This window comes from Squalius cephalus, assembly GCF_949319135.1.
Source record: "Squalius cephalus genome assembly, chromosome: 6".
NCBI classification, from domain to species: Eukaryota; Metazoa; Chordata; class Actinopteri; order Cypriniformes; family Leuciscidae; genus Squalius; species Squalius cephalus.
Window position 1 is genome coordinate 5,679,795 of NC_137127.1, and position 25,270 is coordinate 5,705,064.

General features: G+C 40.3%; 1 protein-coding gene across 2 annotated transcripts in view; it reads right to left on the reverse strand.

Moving 5' to 3' along the window:
- Positions 1-72: 72 nt before the first annotated feature.
- Positions 73-25,270, reverse strand: part of yap1 (Yes1 associated transcriptional regulator) — a 34,681-nt gene continuing 9,483 nt past the window's right edge. Inside the window, exons 3-8 of one of the 2 annotated variants that reach the window (XM_079874552.1) lie at positions 14,706-14,824; positions 12,531-12,644; positions 6,786-6,958; positions 5,143-5,276; positions 2,873-2,985; positions 73-2,794 (exon numbers count right to left, since the gene is read on the reverse strand). In XM_079874552.1, coding sequence (XP_079730678.1) covers positions 2,556-2,794; positions 2,873-2,985; positions 5,143-5,276; positions 6,786-6,958; positions 12,531-12,644; positions 14,706-14,824 — 892 coding nt within the window. In that variant the 3' untranslated portion in view covers positions 73-2,555. The remainder of the gene's footprint in view (positions 2,795-2,872; positions 2,986-5,142; positions 5,277-6,785; positions 6,959-12,530; positions 12,645-14,705; positions 14,825-25,270) is intronic. The other variant, XM_079874553.1, reaches the window with a different exon arrangement.

The window sequence follows — 25,270 nt, forward strand, 5'->3', positions numbered from 1 at the left end:
ACACACAATTTACAATGAATGTCTAATAATATTGTACGCTCATAATGCATAAGTATACGATTAAAGACAGTATCTACCAAAGTATATACTTTATTCCAGGCCAATTTTAAAGTAATATGTAAAGAGATATAATGTAACAGAACTTAAGGTTCTAAGGTACATGCACATACATTGATTTAAAAAAAAAAAAAAAAAAGCAAAAAAAAACAAACATTAGATCATAATAAATGGATATAAATTCATTCTGGGTGCATTTAAAGAAATCTAAATACCAATCCATTAACTTGTGTGATTAGTACTACCACTACAAAAAAAAAGTAAACAGTTACTATATATTCTGAACATTTGCACACTAAGCAAGCATAAAATCATGTTTAAGTGACATACACATTTTAGTCAATGTTCTATAAACGTGCAATACCATAACTGTACCCACAATTCATAAAACATTTTGTTGCATTGCTCTCTCCAACACTGTTTTACCCCACTAGAGTCTGCCATCAATACTATGTTTGCAAAAATAGATATTTCTCTTATCTTGTCTTTTTTTCCTCACCTCTAACATTCATTACTATGGCCTAGCTTGCTGTTTTTGATCATAAAATTTGACCATAAAAATGTTTGCTTACTGAGGCAATTGAGTTATAGACCTTAGCGGTATTATTCACCCAAACAGACCACAGAATATTATACTCATAAAATGTCACCTTTAACAAAAAAAAAAACAGTACAAAATGCATTTAGTGTACGGGCCAGTTATTGAGCTATAGTTATGTAGTGTAAAAATAACCATATTGTAAACAAGAGGAGATATTACTTGAATGCAAAGAATCCGCAGTGAATTTCCTGTAGTGTTCTTCTATAGTGAAATAATGTAAACCAAGGTAACCTGCCTAATAATGTGTCTTTAGTACTGACATCACAACCAGCAAAACAGGGCCTGTCAAATCTTGCTTCATTAGAAATCTCCTCACTAATCAATTAGACCTTTTCTCATTAGCTTATGTTTTACGTGTACATAAAGGCATGATAGATTTTTTTGTGTCATCCATTAAGAGAAAAGAATCATTACTAAAAAAAAAAAAAAAAAAGTCTTTGGAAGCCTCGTCGAAGAAATCCTGACAGAAACGATAACTGATTGTTTCCTTTAAAGTCTACTCTATCATTCATATCCACAGTTACCAAGTCAAATCCAAGCTAATCTACAGCACTAACCATCAAAACATGCTCATCTAGCCATCTAAACTTATCAGAACCTTCCACTTACTGCCGATATCCATCTCAGCACCAAAACAACATCAACATAACTGGCACAGACTCTACTGGAGCTCATATCAGAGATGTCTGTCTATTGAGCAAAGTGCCCTTGATATTTTCTTCCTTGCTTTCGGATGAGATATTTCCACTAAAACAAGCAAGTAAGCAGGCACACATCAACTGAGATACTAAAATCGTAAGATAAAAAGAGATATCGGTAACAAAACCAAACGATTCCCCCCTCAGATTGATTATGAATGACAGCGTCCATCTTGTCAGTGTTATCTGTCAATCATTTCATGCACTCTTGGAATAGTTGTATAAATCCGTTAAAACAAGAGCAAAAACAGATCTGATTTGTTCTTTGATCACAAATGAATGCCATAACCGTCAAGAAACTAAATCAGGCTTAAATAAAACTAACACACAAAGAGGCTAGGGTTCTTTAAGGAAAGACAAAAAAATTCACCCTAAATCCCAACATAATATTTTTTTTTATAAAACCTTTGAAAGAAATATACTTTGATTAATGAAGCGAGTAAGTAAATGAAAACGTTTTCAAATTTGATCTATGATCTCTAGTGTAAAAAGGACAGGATTTGTTTTGTCTGAAGGCACTTGATTACACAGTTTCTAGAGTGATATTGCTGGCACAGCCAAGCAAGCAGGATTCGTTTAACCAAAGCCACACGTCGAAACCTTTCAATCCCGATCCCATCGGAAAAACAAAACAAAAAAAAACACGTACAGACGACCTCCTCGTCGCTTTTTGGTTTCTCAGGCTCATCACTGTATGAGGGAAAAACAGTCAATTGTGGCTGAGCTGAGATCAGGGATGTTTTGAGTCACAGAGGTTGATTTAGGGTTTCATCTGTCTTTATCGCTCACTCTCGAGGAACGCCCGAGCCCATCGGCCCTGTTCGCCCAGCGAGGAGTTCATGAGGGGAAACGCAAACTCACATGCTCGCACGCTGATCGTACAGTACAGCCGTGGTACGTGTGAATACTTGTCTGTTCATGGGCCAGCCTTGAGGATGCAGACATGAAAAAAAAAGACATAAGAAAAAAAAAAGAAGCACAAAAGGACCAACGGTTAAAATACCTCAGCTTTTAAAACCAATTCGGCCGAACGTAGTGAATGGAAGATAGGAAGAGAAAAACTGTTTCATGTCCAAGGAGGGTGAAATGTCTTTTCTTTTCTCAACTCGAAGCATCTACGCATCCTTCACAGATTGGATTAGGCAGCAGTTCAGCGTGTTGGAAGAGAAGGCGTAGTAGTAGTGCTGGATTCAGGCGCTCTATAGCCAGGTTAGAAAGTTCTCCTTGTCGATCTTGGTCGCCGCCAGCACGGACTCCATGTCATTGAGTATGTCGGAGCTCAAGGCCTCCTGCAGGCTGGGCATCAGCTCCTCGCCCTCCACCGCCATGCTCTCCCCCTCCAGGGTGCCCAGGTCCACATCTGTGCCCGGGATGGCGTCTAGGTAGTCGGGAAAACGGCTGGGCTGTGTCGCCATGGAGCTGGGGCCGAGGGTATCGCCTGGGAGCGAGACATTTGACTTAAAACTACTGATATCATGTGTTTGGTGTGATTGTGACTATTGTCCTTGTGAGGTACCTGTCTCCATCTCGTCCACACTGTTGAGGAAGTCGTCTGGGGTGCGAGGGACGCTGTAACTGCTCATGCTCAGGCCACTGTCTGTGCTCTCGTCTCGGGAGTGATACGTCCCACTGCAACACCATTAATGACACACACACATTTAAAAGCTTGCTTAGACGAATATAAATCATGTACATATGTAAATCGTACAGTTACACTACTGTTCTAACGTTTGGGCTCAGAAAGATTTTATTTTACAGTGTCCTTGTTACACGTTACATGTAGTTACTGTAGTAATAACTATAAATTATGGGTAGCACTTTATTTTACAATCCTGTTCCGCATGTGCATACTATAGCATAGTATGTACTATAACTAGGTAGTAACCCTAAACCCACCAATAAACATAACCTTAACCCATGTAGTTACCTTATATTACCCAGTACTATCTTGGGTAAGTACACGTACTGTAAATTAAAATGTAACCAAATTATGCATAATTACATGCAACTATGTTCTAAACCGAACCCCAATCCTAACCATAAGTACATGTAGTTAATTATTATTACTCAATACTTAAATGCATAATTACACTGTAACAACGACACCTTAAAATGAAGTGTAACCGATTTCTTTTGAAAGAAATTAATACTTTTATTCAGCAAGGATGCATTAAAGACATTTATAATGTTATAAAAGATTTCTATTTCAAACAAATACTGTCCTTTTGAATGTGCTATTCATCAAAGAATCCTGAAAAAAATGCATCACAGTTTTTACAATACAGTGTACATAAATTCAATTTTTCATAATTTCAATTTCACATATGATTTTTTTTTTTTTATTATCATTTATGGTAATTTGCCTCGCACCGGTATAAATAATCTCATGGCAAGAAACAATATTTATTGTCACATACAGGTGAAACTCGAAAAATTTGAATATCGTGCAAAAGTTATAATTTTGATGATTATGGCTTACAGCTTATGAAAACCCCAAATTCAAAATCTCAGAAAATTAGAATATTATAAAAATCAATTAAAAAAAAAAGGATTTTAAATACAGAAATATCGGCCCTCTGAAAAGTATAATCATGCATATGTATATAGTTATATACTAAATATATTAGTTTCACCTTTTAATTTGAATTACTGAAATACACAAACTTTAGCACAATATTCACATTTTTTGAGTTTCACCTGTATTTCATGTTCACATTTTTGGGGAAAAATAATCTGACCACCACAAAGACCAAGTCTACGAAAAGCCAAATATAAGGTAGCATTAGATCAACACACACCAGACTATTTCTGTCTGACCACAAACTCAGAACAAGCTAAGAATAAAATCCAGTGCATATCACTCAATAAAAAAAAAGGAAGTTTGCTCTTTTTGCGAACTTTTTTTCTAAGTGAAAGTGTGTTGAATCGCAATATTATTGAGAGAATGAGAGTGTGCAGAGCAGGTGGAGACTTTGCATTAGCTAAAACACAAGAAAGTTTAGTCTATTTCCAGTTTTGAAGACTTTGTGTAAACTATGTACAACCATATATACAGTGCCTTAACATAAAAATCCCTCATTTCCAAAGCTTTGCCTCTTAACTTCTGTACAATTATGCAGATTAACTGCTAATAATGACTGCTCATTCTGCTACGAACTGCTGCAAGAGTTTCTGCTTGTGTTCCTCACAGTGGCCCGCTTTGAACTGCCTTTGAGAGTCATTGTGAAAGGTGTTGTTTTGCTGGTGGTCTGAGAAAAGCTCTCTATAAATAGCAGGCAGGCAGTTCAGCACAAATAAAGAGGGCAGAGGACATGCTACAGTGAAGGAAAATACAGCAAGTTTCTCCTAATTAAGAGAATGAAATGTGGCTTCAGTGCATGAGAGTCGCTGGATGAATGAGCTCTTTGTGAGCGCAGCCGAGGTGGGTGGGTGGGGGGGGGGGGGGGTGGCCTTGTCCAAGACCGAGACCACATGTTCTCACGGCCGCCTTGCTATTCACATAAATCCCTTATCTGCTCTCTCATGTAGGAGAGATTGATGTGCTCGACTGCCACTGGAGGGCGCAATTCTCTGCAAAAGCTGCTTAATATCGACTGCTTTCAACAGCTTCTCCATCAGGGGTCACCAATGAGTGTCATTCCAGCAGAAAAAGCACACATGATGCAGCCAAACATCTTTTGTGAGAAGGTTCATGGCATTTATGTGCCTTTGCACCATGTGCAAACTCAAAGTGATGAGTTTTGCACTCAATCTGTGTTGTGCGTGCATGAGTTTGAAGTGCCTTACCTGTTCAAGAAAGGGTCAGAGCTGTTGGTGGTCATGTTACGGGCGTCTTGGCCCATGCCGGGCGAGGACACTGGGTTTTGAGTGCCGCCATCCTGCTCCATGCTGGTTGGAAGCTGGTTTCTCAGGGCGAGCTCCTGTACGCACGCACAGACAAAAGAAATACGTGTCAAAGTGCGAAATTCACAAAGTGAGCAGACTGGGTTTGCAGGAACGGAAGCTCGACGGAAGACGAAATTAACAACTTTCTTTGGAATTACTTCAAGTACAGAGATGAGCACGGATGCATTTTTCAACTGAAGGGAAAGGACAGAACAAACTATACTGGTTTGCTTTCAAACCACACAAAACAGTGAGGTGTGAAACATAACAAAACAAAAAAACTTAACCTACAAGTTTCACTTAGTTTCCTGTATCAGCCGCTTGTGTTGAATAAAAGCCTTTCCCATCCAACAAGTCATGAGTTACAAATCTGGTTATCATTTGTCAATGGATTGTGCAAGATTTTCGACATTTTTTTTATAGCCTCAGCTTAAACGGGTGGTTTGCAGAGTCTCACGCGAAGGTGTGTGTTTATTGCACACCATTTAGGGTCAGATCTTTGTTTTTTATTACAGACTTCCTATGACTAATTGAAACTTAAATACTTTCACAACTTTTGCTGATTAAAGGATAACTCAACAAGCTGTCACAGCATGACATCCACACTGACCCTATCGAGTATCGACTATACTCATCTTATTGAGAATGATTCATTCATCACATTATTTAAAAGAAATGTCTACTTTGACATTATTATAGTTTTAAGCAGTTAATGCAAAAACTGCATAGCAGTTTTCAAAATCAATGCAGATGGGTTATGAAATTTGAATCAATTACAATGCATTCTGTAATTCTAAACTTAATTTGAGTTTTTTTTTTTTTTTTTTGGTTAGTTTTAAAATCATGCAAATGCATTTCAGTTTAGTTCCAGTTTTTTGGTTAAATTGGTTTTTAACCAAATTTCAGTAAGATCAGTATGAAAGTAAATATATTTTTAACTTGTTGAATATCTTTTTAATAGAAAATGTGTTATAATAGAGGTAGAATACAATTTTACGTTCGCTTTGATTTCAATAACATGCAATATCATGGGTGAGCGATTCATTATAGGATTTCCAGCAATAACATCAATGTCTTTAAGTGTTTTTGAAGGCCTATCTTTATTAGTCTTTAAAGTGAGCTGCTTCTAGCCTGTAAGATCATCCCTGAAGATCTCTGTTTATTTAGTTTTCCAGCAGGGGGGTCTTGCAGAACTGAGTCAACACCGTGTTTACATTCCAAAGCAGGGGCAGCTGAGCAAAACCTCCTCCTCCTCCTCTCCAACCTCGTGCAAAACACACACACGCCATCTATACAGCGACTTCAGATTTAGACCCTACACTATATGTAAAGAGACAAAGTGTGATGAGTTGTTTATCAGATGCATAAGTTGCAAAGTGGACCAGACCTTGTGCCAATAGTCAAGGTCTGTCAAAACAACCAGCATAAGATTAAACGCCACGGTACATTACAAACAAAAACACACAGTACAGCTCAGGCCCATTTGAGCAGTGTGTGCCCGTCTACATGCGAGGACAGAATGTTCTGACAGGTGTGTGTCTGACCTGGGGTCTCTGGCGGAGGAGCTCTTGCTTGATCCTCAGTCTCTCTTTCTCCATCTGGATCTGCTGCAGTCTGATCTGGCTGTTTCCACCCATTACTCCACTCTGCGGGCTGGAGGGCAACTGGGAGCCTTGCTTCACTGGAGCACTCTGGGAAATTCGCTGCTGGTTCATAGCTGAGGACACACAATAAATTATTTTAAGAGGCTTTGTTCGCTCTTGTTATTGGCAATAAAAAAAAGGATTAAAGGGATAGCTCACTCTAAAATTAAAATTAAGTCATCATTTACTCAGCCTGGTGTTGTTCTAATGCCGTATGCCCTTCTTTCTACTTTGGACCACAAAAGGAGAAAAACAAACAAAAAAAGTTCCGCTTGTGCTCATCCTAGTGAATAGCGACTTTTTAAAAAAAACACACAAAAGTATCACCGAACACATGTCGTATATTCAAAGTGTTCTGGGGGTTTACCATAGGGTTTGGTGAAAAACAAACTGAAATTTAAATGTATTATTTAACAAAAATCCTGACCTTGGCCGTTAGACATTTTGGTGAGTAAATGATGACTTAATTTACCACTAGAAAATATACACAACATGCAAATAAAATTGGCATTATAGTGTATATAAGCAATACTGAAACGCCATATTGACGAATTAGCATCCAGGACTTTCATTATACACTTATGAAGGGCCAAACAAGAAATAATTATATAAAATCTGAAAATATGCTTATTTTTTTTTATATAAAGTTAGAATTCTCAATTTATAAATGTAAATCTGAATATTTATCTATAAATCTGAAATCATTTAGTGAGTCATTTATCACTTTCAGACTAATGACCATATATTCATATCTAATTACAATCTATATATTTACAACTTAGATTTATATACTGAGATTTGTATCTGTATATTCAGATTTGCATATATACAGTATATTCCGATTTGCATCTATACATTTATATATAACTAAATAATTGAATTTATAGTCATATCTTCATTATATAGTTTATATACTCATTATTTAGTCATAGAAAGATATATTCGGATTTATAAATAAAAATTCCGATTTCATTTAATAATTTCCTGTTTGGCCATTCGTATACATTGTATATTAAGAAAAGAAATTATATGTATACAACACAGGGCGTAATAAAAGTCCCATCAATGTAAGTGAATGGAGAAATGCGTATCGCCACAGACGCAAACACAGAAACAAATGTTTTGGACCATAGGAGGTGGGGTGTTACAGTAATTGGACCAATGAAAATGGCTGTTTACTTATGCACTGGGGCCACCAGGGACAACAAAGCCGCGATGGTGCTAGCGTTGTTATGCGCGAGGGAGCCCCGTCTTCCCCGCTTATCCTCATCGCCATTCAATCACAGTGTGTTTACACTACCTCAGGCCTGAATGAGTCTCCACTCTCCTCTCACCATGGGAATCAGATCAGAGACTCACCACGCCTCACACACACCACAACCACCATCCCCCACACCGCCCGAGGCGTGGAAGAGTGTGTGGGAATGTGTATGAGTGCTAGTGGGGGAGTGTGTATCTGTGTGTGTGTGTGTTTGTTTCTCTTTTAAGACTCTTATCTCGCATAGATAGGGGTCTATTGAAGCCGAATGACGGTTCTGGTGGAGAAGTAATGGCTGATCTGAGGGCAGGAGTGACCAGTTAATACAGGCTGATATGTGGCAGCCAGATTTGTTGCACAAAATAAACTCTTGACTCTCAGGTCTGGATTTCCCTGACTAGTCTATACTTGTTTCTGTGGGCATCTCACTTGGGAAACTCCATACCACAGCATGAAGATGACAAGAACACACAAACAAGCTTTATCCATGTGGCCGAATGACTCAGAGTTGCATAAGCGCAGCAGAACTGCAGGTTCGTGCAACGAATGTGTTCTCCTCTGAACCAACAGGAGGAGGAGGAGGAGGAGGAAACGTGCCAGAGAAACACAAATAAAAAGAGCGAGATAGAGATAAAAGTTTAGATTGACGTAGTTTGCCACGCTGGCTCTGAAACACGATCATCCAGCAATAACAGTCTTTATCAGGCCGTATCGCGAAGCCGAGCCAATAGCAGCTCCCCTGTCCTTTCCAGGTGAGACTGGCGGGGTGTTGGGAAACATTAGGAAACGCAGCGGCAGGACGTTTGAAGCCTTTGTAAATATTTGTTGGCTGTCGATTTAACAGGTTTGTTGTATAAAAGCCGTGCTCAAGTTGCGTTTCGAGTTGAGAGATAAGCGCGTACGCGGAGGAGAAAAAGGAAAGAAGTCAATCTGTGTCCAGAAGAAAAGCCTCTCTATATCCCATCATACACAAACCTCAGCGGGCCACACAAAAGCAAGCTGTGAGCTGCCGGAAGCCAGCGTGAGGAAACTCAGCTGTGACTAGTGTGTAGTAGGAAACCAGTTGAAAGCAAGATGGTAGCCGTATCACTTACAAGTGGAAACAGCAGGTGGTATATTTATACATCAAGACTTTCACAGTTATTATTAGTGATTACTGCAGTGAGAAATGCAAATGTGCTTCCGTTATTCACATGCAAGTAATATGCAATGCACTTTTGCAAATAATAGAGTCGGACTAAGTCAGTGTGGTATTTCAGGTTCTTGATCTGTTCCTTTTTACAGACACTGCGCTGTCGCAATACGCTCACCCGATTTAACCACAAATTTCTGATCATGTTTTCAGTTGTTCCACTAGATTTCACTAGGAATCCCTTTTCTAGAAAGAACTAGATCAAACTGGAGACAAAAGATACGTTCATGCCATGTTGGAGTTACCGTAATTATGACATCCCGACTAGTAAAAAGCATTCACGGTCTCGTAGAACTTTTAATCAAAACTATTTTATTTTATGAAAGCTCTGACTTGTACCACCTGACCACTGCAACACGATTCGGAAACCTTCAAAATGGCAACGACTTCAGCACTAAAATTACATAATTCCGATAATAGACTATTGTTAATAATGCAAGAACAATCTTAAAATGAACAAAAGACACAATAGATTTTATTGTATTGAGCACAGAGTTGAATGTCCTGCTAAACAAACTATGTTTATTAATAAGGCATTTGCAAAGCCTTTTTATAATGCAATGCCTTTTTACAATGACTGTTGCTTGTTGTATTTACAACCACCACTCACATTTACTTCAGGAAAAAAAAAAAAAAAACTCCATGAATGCACTGAGACTGTCATCTTTGGATGTGAACCACTGATGGCACTTTCGTCATCCCGTTTCCCAATAAGGCAAGCGCCTTGGGAGTCGTGAAGTGTTTATGCAACCGTGCATGAGAGTGTGTGTCAGCTCAAAGCTCTGGAAAAGATGAGTGCTTCACAAGAGTGTGACATCACTCTGCACTTGCCAACAAGGTGCCAACTCCTCCACTGAAGGACCATGATAATCTAAGCGGCCCGCAGCACATGACCGATAACTGAAGGCTCCAGTTGGTCTTTGTGCTCAAAAATGGTGGTGTTTTTGAGTCTACGGGCCAGATGAGGCGTGAAATACATCATAAAGTCCCACGTTGGCCTCTCAGATCAGACCTCAAGGCCTGTTCACCGCCTCTTAGGAAGGAGGCACAAGTTTATCCAGTGGTCTCTTATTCCTCCCTTTCTTCTCCCTCTTCCTTTCCCTCTCTCAGGGCCTGCCTTCGCCTGCCCCCTTCCTCTTTCTCTCTCTCTCTCTAACATTGGGTCTCTTTGACTGAAAAGGTCTGGAACAGATTAGGAGCAGAGCTGCAGCATCGAGAGGCCTGGCACCGTCTCAAGTCCATCTAGATGTGCAGCTGAGAACAGTTCTGCCTGCGCTGGGCCTCACGCGGGCTGGGAAGGGGGGTTAGACAGAACGAGAGAATGGCCAGACTTTAGTTCTCAGTTAAAGGAGTACAATCCTACTCTACTCCCAGCTCGAATTACCCAAGCGTCTCCAATGGTGAGCGGAGACCCAGACTGGACATGTCAGGGTAGCAACATATTTAATCGTTATTTGAGGTTCAATTGGTGCAAGAGAAGGAGCCAACGTTCATTTAAGTTGCATTTTTGAAGCCGGTGGGATAAAGTTCGTCCAAACGTCTGCAGTCCAGCAACCTCAATGAGAGGAATCGAGGGATTAAAACACAAACACAAAGGTTATAAAAATATGCCAACGCAAGCAGTTACATAAAACCGCACGGGAACGCCCAAACATTCTAAACTTGTGGCAAGGAATGAGTTAACCACGTCGTCTACCCCTCTCGCCGTTCTCCCCCTCACATTACGTCTGTAATTCAGAGGCCCACCAGGCTTGTCCGCTGAACACTTATAAATCTTCAAAGGGCTTCACCCACCAGAGCCGACCCCCCTCCCTTTCTCTCTCTCTCTCTCTCTCTCTCTCCTGCCTGACCCAGCCCTTCACAGACTTCTTACCTCTTTACCCACGACCACTTGCATGTTTTGGTGTATGTTTGCACACAAAAACCCATTTTGTAGATGCGGCTTTCGGTCAAAAATGGGGCAAAAACATGCTTGTTCATACATGAGGGAGATAGTGAGATAGTATCCCAGGGGAAAACTCCTTTGGGATGAAGCAAAAGCACCTCAAGCGTGCGTAACTCAAAGTGACATAAGTAGAAGCCTTCATCTCTTTGTGAGCCTTACGTGCTCATAGAAAGAGATTAAAGAGAGGGACTGAAAGGGGTAGAAAAAGGACAAACATCTTAGTCTGACAACCTTTCGGTGAACCATTTATCTTGACAGCAAAAACAGATGATTAGATTAATGTGACTATTCCACTGCTTAGATATGTTTCATCGCCTCTGCGTATGGATTATGGATGCATATCTGAACGGGGGGTGGAGTTTGAACTAATCAGATGCAGTTTGAACTAGTTTGCGTGTTTGTGTGCGAGTAAAGGGATCACATAGCAGACTCTTGAGTGTGGAGCAGTTTTGGCTAACCTCAGTATGAGTCACAGGAAGCAGGAATACTCTGTGAATAGTGTGCCACAAAAACGCATACACACTCTCACTCACTTTCATACACACACATTGTCAGAGAGCAGTCAGCTACACTCGGTCTGTAATCAGCATAATAATAATAAAGCAATAAGCAACAGTGATTTTACCACGGTGGAAGTGTGTTCTCAGGACTTTGAGCGCCTAACACCCCTTATCAATGATGAAACCACTGCAATGATCGACCTCAGGTATAGTGATGGATGATTTTCTTTTTACAGATAAACCGAAACCGAAATTAAAGTTGTCATTGAACCGAAAACCGAAACTAAAAATAATGTTTCAGTAATTAACTTTAGTCATTAACTTTAAAACTCAGTATGCTGCTCAGGGTGTTTGGTTTACAGCTGATAAAACTATGCAACAAGCTGCCTCTTGATATTTTACCTGAACAAATTGTACATTTTGCTATCCTAGTTTCATTTTTGGCTACGTGCATCCCATATTGCTGACGTGTTTATCTGTTGTAGCTTATCTAAGTTGTTTGCACAACATGCCATTGAGGACGTGCTAACTGTTTTGGTCAATGCAAAACCATTTAGTCAAAACTGATTTTTTTTATTTTGCAGTTTAAGCTGAATATTTTCGCTTGCCGAAACATCAATGCTTCTCTACTCAGGTGGCTTATTCTTTTATAAAATGGCGACAAGAGCAGCATGATAAGAGACCAATAGATCAATCAATAGTACAATTAATAAATTTTGATTATTATAAACTTTTAGGATTTAAAGCTCACCGTAACGCGGGTCGAGTCGTGGGTCCAGCCAAGAGGTGGTTTTGTTTTTGTGATTGATGTAGTAGATCTCTCCTTCTGAGGTAATAGCTTGCTCCCAGCCTTCAGGAAGAGGTCCTGAGAGAGAACAGTCAGGGTACAGTGAATTATCCAGTACTAACTGAAATTCTTATGTTAGTAATTTGTTTGGCCACAATCCACATTTTTCATTCCACATTTTCCCCAGTGTTAACGTTCTTCATCCAAGTAAATAGTACATGAGCTACTGCCTACATACTGTAGAAACTATGAAGGAGGCATTGCAAAGATGGCTGCTGAGTTAACTGACTTGCCTGGACTTTGATTGCACATCCCTTATTTGTCTGATTTGGTGGTTTCAGTTTCCAATAGCAGAATTTTATTAACTTGTTAGTGCGTCCGCCTCCCATGCCCAAAGCACCGGTTTGAATCCCGCTCGGAGCGAGGCGAGTAGAACCGGAGGGGTAAAATTGGTGCCGTGACCCGAATGGGCGTAAGGTTTAGAGGGGTAACGGAGGCCAGCTAGTTATAGCTATGTGAGTAAACCTCACTCTCCTGGACTAAAGAGGTGCACTGTCTAGAGACGCTGGAGACTGCCGGTCCCATGCCGGAAACTAGGGATGCTCCAATGGATCGGCCGCAGATTGGCATCGGCCTATAATCACATTCTGTGACTCGATCGGTAGTCGTTAAACTTGGCTGATCTCACGAACCGATCCCAATTTGATGACGTCAAACTTTAGCGCCGCAGTCACCTGTCATGTTCTAATGAAATATCACAGTCCAACGAACCTGATTCGCTGCCTCTGTCATCTGCTCTCTGTCGGGGCTCAAGCAGCTCCTCCACTTACACACACACACTTACACACGTACACACACACACACAGCGACAGGGAAACTGAGCGTGTGTGATTACCTGCATCTGTCCTTCTTCAGGTCAAGCCATATATTCGTGAAAAAAATCAGTTTGCCATCAGTTGTCAGAAGATGAAAGCGATATCTTTGTCGTAGTATCCTTTCAATACTTAAGGGGATTTCCCATGACTGGCATCAGCGCTGTTCAATGCATTGAATCAATGCCATTGATCTCTATGAAGTGAAACATCCGCTTCAGCGTTACCCAGGTGATGCGTTGCTCGTCAAGTGAGCCTCATGAGCACTCAAAGTTAAATTAATCTCAACACCAAGTTGACCTAGAATGAATGGTTTAACAATGACTCGCTCATAAAAAAAACAGTCCCTCGCCCTGCTGGTGTAACACTGTAACTGCACTGACTGACAGCCTGCAATTAGGTTCAGTTTTAAAGTCTTGTAGGCTCTTTAATAAGCCAAATGGATTGTGTTTTGCGTAAGCGCTGTTTTTAAAGACCTATTAAAATGTTCATTGTAAAATAAATATTTGTTGTGCTTATTTATGTGATTTTCAATTAAAACAACAATCACAACATTACTGTAAATAATATAACCAAAGCAACATCTGTGGTATTACTTTATCAGTGAACAGCGAGCTTTCGAATTAATTATATAAAGCTTGAATGATCGGGATTGACTGATCATAATGACAAGACATCGGTAGTCATATTGGCTGCAAAAAAATCCTGATCGGAGCATCCCTACCGGAAACGCCGGTTCGAATCCCACTCAGAGCGGTGCAAGTAAAACCGGAGGGATTACATATAAGCATAATAGATAAGGATAAGACAAGACTACCATGTTATAGAGTGCAACAGTCAGGTTCAGGAAAGTAAAAATCCCATTCATTTTCTCCATAGGGGAATACATTTTTTGCACTCTAGTTTCCAGGACCAAACAATATATCGTACTTTGTAATCCAAAGAATGACATTAAAGTCTGAAGAGAATGCCCTAAAACACTGAAAGGGACCGGTCTTGTCGCAGATCCTGTTGAACCTCCCATAAGCTGACTCCAGGTCTGACCCTGGTCACTATTGTATCTCCAACCAGACATGTCTACCTTACCGTCAACTGCCATTCACATGCATTCATTTGCATTTGTCTGCACTGATAAGATTTCTTCGTTTGCTGAGGTAGAGGCAGGGTTGGGTGTAAACAGAGACTGCTACACCCGTAGAATTAGCATGAGAATGCTGGGACTGAGAGTGTAGTTTTAAATATGAAATGAGTGTCTGGAGCTGCTGACCTGAGGCAGGGTTCATGATGTTCTGTTGCTGGACAGGCACTGGGCTGGGCGGGGCGGCCTGGTTCATCTGAAGGAGGGCCTTGCGCGGGTCCTGCCAGGTGGTCGTCTGGTCATGATGGCTATGGGGACACACAGATGTACATTAAAAGGACTATTAAATATAACTATGGTGGTGATAACTATGGAGTTGTGAATCCTAATGAACTGCCTCTTTGGCTGGACACATTGGGCAAAAACAAATCTGGCAATTTCAAATTAGGGCCACAGAATTAAAAAATATATATTTAAAAATGAATAACTAATATTATTATACTTCTATAAGTGACTACATTTGCTCTTGTTCTAGGCTGCATACATCTATAATATTTAAATACTTTTTTTGATATGCACATTTTTAACCTCTTTTCTGCCAATATATAATGTATAATTTTGTACGCAATAAAAAAATAAATAAAACAAATACAATTATTAAATTATAAATACTATTATTAAATTATTATAAAATATATCATAATACTTAATATTAATAAAATGTATATATATATACACACACAAACACATTTTTGACCCCTTTTCCACCAGTAAATATAAAATAATAATATAATAAGTTTAGCTACATTGAATACAATTAAAAGTAGATTTAACATATGGACTGATTATTTATTAAATGCGTTTCTATTCATGTCATTGCTTTTCTTATGTTGCCCAAAATGTAGTCTAGGTAGGCAGCACCCTATAACAATAACGCAGATAACAATGTATAGATTTATGAGAATATAAGGCATGTTAACAAAGGTGCGTCAAGGGCAGTGTACTACCATATAAACAACTGTTATATATCCCACATTGGTTTATTTGATCCAAACCGAGTGCTCAGATAAAACTCCCGGCAAGTGGAACTTTTAAAAGATCTTTGTAAACACCTGAACACCGATCCATTTGGACAGCATCTCAGCCCTTTAATCTGTATAAGCAAAAGCGAGCAAGAACCAAACATCTCCGAAGCCTCCTGCAAGCAAGTGTAAATGATGGTCTGTCCTGTTAGCAATGAAATAGCCAATCATTTCGTCTGCCCCGTCTGCTAAAAATAGGCTCTTATGAAAGTTTATTTCGTAAACTTTACAATTGCCACCCACTCTTGTGTCAGACCTGCTGATGTATTGCTGTGTAGGAGGGGGCGTGGATAACGGTGAACTTCGACCCAGTTTACTTGTGATTTGCCTGCGTGCAGTGGACTGAACCGGTGTCATCTGTGAATGAAGTCACCGATTACTGTGTAAGGTCAGTGATGAATAACACGGTTACTGGAAAACAAATCAATGAGTCTAAAAGGAGACACTGAAGCTAAACTTACACCCTTCTGTTTATTCAGATCTTAGACAGCAGGGTGGCAGAGAGAGAAGAGCTGCTTGACACAGTGTTGTTTTCTCTTTCACTGCAGTTTATCACTTAAAGGTTAAGCAGTCTATGCTGGAAAACAGGGGGGCTTTTGGGCCTTGAATAGTCATTGAAATGACCAAAAGAAACTATTCGCCTACAAATCCAACATTGCTGTGCTTTCTAGCTCACCATCACAGTACATTTCACATGATCTAATCTCACAGCTTCCTTGAGATCAAACCTGACAACCCTTTTCCTTCCTAAACACTAGCTGCTGATCTTTACACTTTCTTTTAAACAAAAGAAGTCTTCCAAGAAAATGGTTTTGGTGTCCTGAGGGCACATGCACGCAATTTACGAGCAGTGTTTGGGATGGAGTGGGTGGTTCAAAAGACCCACGCTTTGGAGGTGACGCAAGTTCTGTCAGGTCTACGCAACTACAGCCAGTGCGGATTATGCGCTTCAGTTTATAACTCAAAATATTGCTGTAGGTAAACACTACTGAAAGAAGCAGTTTTATGCAACTTCAGGACAAATCAGGCGGTTGCGAAACGCTAATGAACACTAATGAAAACGGGCAGCAACACTTGGTGTTAGAGGCATTTCTAATGATGGCTTTGTTTGGGCTTGTTGCTCGATTAAGATGTAGAGCTAACACAGGAAAAGGCCCCTCTTTTTCCCGCTCCCACTCTCTCTCTCTCTCTCTCTCTCTCTCTCTCTCTCTCCCTCTCTCTCTCAGGCGAAGGCCTGTACATTCAGGCAGGGTCAGTCATGGGTCTCCTCCCAGGAGGTTTCTTTCTCTCCCTGCCTGTTCCAACACACTGAAGTGTCAGGCTCTTTAACAATCTGGCGCCAGTTTTACAAAGCTTTCACCTGCTGGACAAAAGCTCAGACCAAGCTACGACCCAAAACCCTAAATGCTATTCACTTGTCCCTCTTTTCCCCCCAGCTCTGCTCTCTTTCCCCCTATTTAAGACAGGTTTTGTCGCTGAAAACGTGAGATTTGCATGTATTGAACTTGACTAGACTAAAGACGAATAAATCCATTTCAAGATTATTGGCATCAGCCGATAAACATGTTTGATTTGCCAATAAACAAGTTTCACTGCCTCCTAAATCTACTGACAGCCTTGTCAATAAATGAAAAACAACGTTGTTTTAACATGAATTTTTTTTGTGAATTTTACATAAACATTCAGAAAAAATTTGTTTAACTTTAAGCAAATTAATGTACACGTCACTGACATAACATAATTGAATTATACAACTCTAATATAGAGTCGTCAATCAGTATTTTAAATTGCAGTGATACATTTAAAAAATTTGTAACATTATAAAATGTCTTTACTTTTACTTTTGAATTGAATGCATTTTTTTTTTTTACAAAAAAACCCCAAACCTTTGAAAAGTAATGTACATTTATAATACATAGGCATCAGTATATTTATAATATACTGGCATTAATACATTTCTAATATTGCAAATTGCCATTATATTGACCATCGACTACTCTGCTATTGGCAGCAGCCTTTGAAAAACCCATATTGTTTGACCAATAGTCTTGATAGATTGGCGGCGGACCGCTACTCTACTGGAAGAGAGACCGCATAGAAAAATAAATTAATTTCGCCACTTTCCAACCGGTTTTGTTTGCAATACAAAATTTGCAAGACTCTTTCTTTCCCATCATAAACAGTCCTGTGACAATTTTTTCCTGCCGTCACTTTCTTTTCGCCACTAATTAGTCAGTATTCCGCCATCACTGCCTTATGAGAAAGGGAGGGAGCAAGAATAACAAAAAGAGGAGAGAGAGAAAGAGAGAGACTGACTCAGCACTTCACCACCCCCTCTTCTCTAAGCTCCCTCTTGTTTATGCTTTACTGATCAAAGGAACTGACAAAAACTGCCCCTCTCCCACCCACCTACCAGTAAGCCACCCTACCCCCAACCCACACACACACACACACACAAACTCCAGGAAAACAGCCCGGGCCGCAGCAGACGAGGAACAGGGGCCTCTTCAGGAGGGTCACAGGGGAGGGCCGAATGACCGTCAAACAAAAAGAAAAGGCCACAGAGGAGGAAAAAACGAGCGCGGAAGCAATCCCTCAGAACTCCATTGGCTGTGTGGATTGCTGTGGTCCTGTTACACTTTATGTCACCCCAATCCTCCCCCTCCTATTGCTGCTGGAAACTATGACAGAGACACAGGGAGAGTGAGGGAGGGAGAGGCGGTGAGAGTTAATTTTAATTGGAGCACAGGATGTCGAGTACGAAGATCTCTTGGGTTTCAGACGCAGGCGCGCACACTCACACAGGTGAGCTTTATTAGCCCCGAACGCTATGCCCACATGGTGCCCTTTCAAGGCAAAACAATGACGCTTATGTTTAATTCAGTGGCAAAATTATCCAGACCAAGAATTATCGACCGCAACCAACACACACGACAGATTAGTTGCAACGTGCTGTTTTCTGACAATGCTTCATATGCAAGAAATCTGCAAACAAACTTCAGACAAACAGAATTCAAGCTAAAAGTTGAACACATATAGGCGTCTGCCTTCTTACGCAGCATCATAGAGTGACTGCACTTTTCAACAGCATAGTGCAATTTAAAAATACCTATTTGTATTCATTAGAGGATTGCATTCTTGGTGAAGGGATCTCTTAGAAAGCAGTGAGTTGCCTACCTTCTGAACAGACTTCAGGTCTGTGATGCTGCTCTCTGTATAGTCACCTCACTCGCTTTTGGAAAAGAGCAAATGTGTTTTTGTAGTCAGTCTGGGTCAGAGCCCTACCATTGCGTCACTCTTGAGCGTCTGCTCATGCAATGTTCTCTTTGCATTTTCAGCAGACACACCAACACACTTCAAAATTCACAAATCAGCCAGACTGACTTCCCTTTACTCAGCGGGAAAGTACCGGGAAAATGGGAGGACAGTCTAAAAGCAGCCAAAAGTAACAATAACGGTGAAATCCATATGCATATAATACTTAAACTGTTATTTATTCATAATGCCAACATGCCTGCAGTTAATGAATTGAAGGTGTGGTCACATTTACCGAAGTTTTCGAGTGAATCCAGCCATTCCAACTGGGAGTTGTGTGTGAGGGTGAAAAGTTTACCACTATCGACTTTTGACAGTCCTAATCTCAAAGGGTAATGGGCTTTTTTTTTGCACACAAAAGTTTGGAATGTTATAATGTAATTATCATGACCTTGGAAAAAAGGTCCATTATAATGAAATTAATGACCTGAAAAAAGGCCCATTATAATGAAATTATAATGACCTGAAATTTCGCTATTGTAACTGCACCATTAGAGACAATCATAATATATAATGCCAGTGCATTCAACTCAACTTTACCTAGCTAACCCGCAATCAATCAATGACCACTTCAGATAACTGATCAGTGCAGTGTAATGAGGCTGACTGCACATTCACACCAAACAACTAACACCAATGGCAACGGTCTCCTAAACTCCCACAGGAAAGCATCATCGCTGTCACGGCTCCTGCTCTGGGCCATTACAGATCGCTCTGGGCCACCAGCTGAGAGGCGTTATTGAGGATTATGGGGCTAGAGATGGAGACAAAAGCATAGACAGGATAGACGACCGCTCGAGAGACCCCCACAAACACCCTCCAGAGCTTCAAACATCAGATTCAGCCAGACGACTGCAAACCTTCACTACTTCCATCACAGACTAAGCACTGAAAAGACAGACTGGGGGAATGACAAACAGACAAAGAGAGGTCTACAACCCTGGGACCAGGCTTTTGCTTTATAGCCAAAAGACTAGGAGAGCGGAGGAGGGATTCTGGCACTCAAATCACATTGAGCCATGACCACACAGGAATCACTCCATGACACTAAAGGAGACAGTGCCCTATAGAAGCTCACTTCCTAATTTCCTCTCCAGCTGTTATCAGTGCTCATGAAACCAGAGAGCGCTGGAGGAGGAGGTGGTGGTGGTGGAGAGGGGAGGTTAGCGAACTCACGGCACTGGGCATAGACCCACCCAAGCGCTCAACATGATTGATGGCCCAATTATCAGGGCCCTGTTTATTGTGCTGCAGTTATTTATAACACAGCAGAGCTTAAGGTGCAGCGATGAATGCTTCTCACAGTCGCACTCAACTTCGCCAGCACTGAATGTTTTCCACTTTGCCTAAGAAATAACAAATATTGACCTAAAAATATGAGAGCGTATACTGGATGAGCTGAAAGTGCCAAGATTGTATTCCCTACTCTCCAATTGCATGCAGAATTTGCATTCTACTTACTTTCACAGGAGAATTCACTAGTGAAGACACATTTCTGATAAAACACAACTTATATTTCACACTTGGCATGCTTGGTTCGATTCAAACGAACCCTGGTGTGATTAATGCGGTTCATTTGAATACGTGTGAACGCTTCCAAACAAACTCTGGTGCGCCGGTTCGAGTGAAATATGAACACAACACGGACCAAAAACAGGTCAGGATGTCACAAGAGGCGACCCTAAAAAGGACAGAATGCTCAAGCATATCTGTTTTTTCTCGTGATGGTCGTGATATTGCCCATCACAGTTCAGTACAGGCATCCTGACGCTGTTTTAACTCCTTTACACATTTTATAAGCTCTTCACGAGTTCTCAGCTGGTCATAATACCATCATATGTAGGTTACGCACATACAACGAGCGCATTTAGCCCAGAACACAGCATTGTTTTGGATGTTCGGTAAGTCGTGAAATATACCTAATAAAAGCTGACCAATCAGGTTGTGTGAACATATCCCTATGCCTTTAGGTATGGTATCTTTAGGTCCTGTGTTAAAATGCAAATTTAAACGCTATGTGGACCAGGAGTAAAAGTTTTTTTGTTTTTTACAATACCAACAAAACATTTATCCAATTATCTATCTTAGGGCAAGCTGTATAATGGTTATACTTCCAAAACGGTGTAATATTTATTGTTTTAATAAAAAAATAAAAAAAATCTAAATGTTCTTCTATTGTAGATGTTCAATATTTTTGTTTATTATTCAGTTTGAGGGTCAAATCGAGATAAGCTTCAGTTGTAATCGACAGGATGGCACAGAAGCTGTCAATAAAGCTTTTGTTGTTTTTTACTTTTAAACTATTGGTCAATGAATATTTGTTTTTTGTGAGTAGGGTCAATACATAATTCATTTCTCACTAAAATAATTTAGTACTTCTAAACTACTCCTACACTACAACCGTGTCAGATCCTCGCAAAGACTCTGTACATTAGCTTAGCATAACACACAGTCTCTAATGAGGCCACAGAGAGGCAGTCATTATGAATGACTGAATGCTGCTAGTCAGGACAGAAAGAGGACATCAGACCTCAGTCAACTCTCCATTTCTCCCTCGCGGCAGAGCGAGCAAGCGTGCATCAGGACGGGTGGATGAGTGACTCGGCTTCCGTCAGCAGGACATCATCAGGAGAGATTATTGAGCGACCTGCTGACCTCTGGCCGGATTTAAGTTCCTCTTTGAAGGAGGGCTCATATCACAGAGACCAGCGGACAAAGCAGCGAGTTAACAGAGTCAAAGAGAGAACGAGAGAGAGAGATGCTAGAGAGAAACTTGGGTAAAGGTTATGAAGTTCTCAAACAATTGTAGGCAAGCTATACTTTAAAGGTGCAGTAAGTGATTTCAGAGAAACACTGCTGATAATTGAAATCAACCCAAACAAACACACCCTTCCCTTCATTGCTCCGCCCCCAAAATGCACGAACATGCAATGCAAAAGTGGATGTCTCCTTATCATAGCAGAAGTAAAGCAAAATAAAGCTTCGCGAAAAATAAAGCGAAGATGATGAACGATCGACATGGAAGAAAAAAAAATTAACATACAGTACACAAGAGTTTGTTGTTAGTCGCCAGCAGCTCCAGACAAACAATGGCACTCAAAACTGTCCTGTTACTATAGATAACATTACAAAAACAGCATATCTTGGGTTCTGTGAAACAGCAAATCCAATGTTGCTCAAATACGGAGCAGAAACAACGCAACCATGCCGTCCACTTTCAGGCCTTCCCCTTTGGTCTCCAGAATGGGAAAGCTTTCTAATATTAACATGGGTCCTAAAGCTCTTGCCTGATCATAACCCTTCTTTGTCCAGTGATATTCTTCTCAACTTTTCTCTTTTGTAATGTCTCTCAGCCATCTCTCTTTCTACAGTCTTTCTTCAAACCTCCCTCCTGCTCACTCACTCTCTCTCCTCCCCCATCATGAGTGGACACGCCCCCTACTGCTGATTGGCTCACTCTCTCTTCTCCGTTATCATGAGTGGACACGCCCCCTACTGCTGATCGGCTCACTCTCTCTTCTCCGTTATCATGAGTGGACACGCCCCCTACTGCTGATTGGTTCACTCTCTCTTCTCCGCTATCATGAGTGGACACGCCCCCCACTGCTGATTGGCTCACTCTCTCTTCTCCGTTATCATGAGTGGACATGCCCCCTACTGCTGATTGGTTCACTCTCTCTTCTCCGTTATCATGGGTGGACACGCCCCCTACTGCTGATTGGCTCACTCTCTCTCCTCCCCCATCATGAGTGGACACACCCCCCACTGCTGATTGTGCAGCTCGGTCCGATCCACTTACAACAGCATTTCTCAGAAATCACTTACTGTGATTTAACATTTAAAGAATTTTACATTCTTTGTCCTTTTTGTGCATTAAAGAAATGATATACCATTAACGAGAAACCAAGAACCAAAACACCGTAAAACTTAATGTGACATTTAACATTTGCTGTGCTGTTTGGTAAATGTAAAGAGTGTTTTGACCGAGTCGCTGGTCTGAATACATAGGCAGGGGTTCTTCTTGAGGCAGTTTGTTCCGCAGTGACAGTAGGAGCATTGATGTCTGGGGCAAAGGTGTTACATCAGGACTGGGTAAACACTGGTCTGGCTAACTCTGCCATCTATATGTACACACACACACACACACACACACACACATATATATACACACACACGACACTTCAACAGGAAAGGGGCTTGTTTGTGTGTGGTCAATAAAGCCCAAGCTTGACAAACACACATTTGCTCAGAGTAAATGCTTCACACTAGATGAGCTGAGAAATGAATCCTCCCTGACCTGGGAAACTAAACATTACAAAAACGAGGCCACTAAATCTATGACTTAAAGCAGTATCTAAATGAGTCTGCGCTTCACGTGACTTGGAGTACAATTAGTTCAGAAGTCAATTTAGGTTCAGATGTTAATTATAAGTGTAATCTTGTGATTTTAATATCTAAAATTAGGGGGCATACTTCATCTCATTTGTTTAGACTGTCATTTTATTAATAACCTGATGGACACAAACCAAAAGTATTCAATTATTACTACATGTACTCAAAATAATAAAACTATCATTTTAAAATGGATTGTTCAGACTCTGAATTCTGAGTCAAGCTTGTCGTAAAATAGTTAAATATAACTATTAATTATTATTATTAGTAAAATAGTTACATATAAAATAAAGGTAAATATAAAAACACTGATTCGCGACTCGTTTGAGACACTGTATTGTATCTCTTTGTTGCTCTCACATCAAAACAACATTTAGCAGTCCTGTCTACTGATATCTACTGCAGTACGACATATTAACAGTATAACAAAATTTCTCCCATCCGTCACACAGTATTTACCAGCATTATACCGTCCAACTCTAGGAGATAGGCCTATAAAAAGGCCTTGATCATGCATGAAACAAAAGTATGATTGTGGTCTGGGTTTGTGGGAAGGACAGCCTCTCCGTGTGATGTTGATCACATTTGCAATAGCAAACTTTCACTCCCTTCACCCGTCCTCCACACAAATGTGCTACAAATGGAGCTAGGAAGAGAGGCCTGTCCCAGATGGCTAAACCGTTAGCCATCAAAGAGACGGCCAAAAGCAGTACATAACATGCCTGCTACAAACTCACACATACAAGGGTGCAAGTCAACACAGCGTGATTCACACCGAGCCTCCCGTTGAGCGGATTTAAACACAGACAGGAGTGGCGGAAGATAAAGTTAAAATCACATGAACACAAAACTCCTCACAATCCCGCCACGTCTATATTTTGCCCGTAACACCCCAATGAACCGTTTCGAAATTGAGACGGATGTGAATTTAGCCTATACATCCTTTCAGAGAAGGGGGGAAAAGGCAGAAAAGCAAATATTTTCCCAACTGGCCAGAGAAAATGGAGTTTGAGTGTCTGAGGAAAATCCAAAAGAAAACAGGCCACCCCAGAAGACTGCAGCACTCAATAACAAAGACTGTCTAAGCTAGCAGTGTGTGTTTGGACATGTAACGCTTCCAGGAGCACACATTTTACTACGGTACTGCTAAAGCTAGGACAAAAGACTGTGCGTGTCGCCTGCTCATAATACACATGCTCTCTTAAAAAAAACTTTGCTGTTTGTTTCCATTTTAGCACTGATATTAAAATTCTGGTCAATAGTCAAGTCATGTCACCTTTATTTATATAGCGCTTTATACAATACAGATTGCTATAAAGCAGCTTTACAGCGATAACAGGAAAATGATTCAATGATGTGAACAGAGTTCATTAAGCAGAAAATTGTGCCATTGCATCACAGATTTTAATAGAAAACCATCATTTTAAATTGATGATTGAAACATTTCACAATATTAACGTTTTTTTTTTCTGTATTTTTTATCAAATAAATGCAGGCTTGAGGACTTCTTTTAAAAACACAAAATTTTATGTTAGTTGCGATTAGTCGTTTTGACAGCACTAGTATTCTCATGTTATGGCCAACATTAAAATTACATACTATTTCATCATAATAAAAGTAAACTAAAACTTAAAGTGAATTCAGGGATCACAAAACTAATAATTCTGAGATTAGCTAAAGACTAAATTTAAGTGTTTTTCCATTATTAGTGCTTTTAAATATTGAGTGTTAGATGACAGCAAAGGTAAAACAAATGTAAAAATAAAGGTACTGAGCATGCACAATGAAATATTCAATAACTACATATTAAAAACAACCTCTAAAATCATCCAGTAACCAAAATAATAATGATATATTGTGCATCTCTAACTGTGTTTACATGGGATTTTGCAAGTTACAGCCATCAACCACAAGTAATAAAAGAGTCCTAATGAAATACATTCAAGGGAAGCCCTGCGATCATGT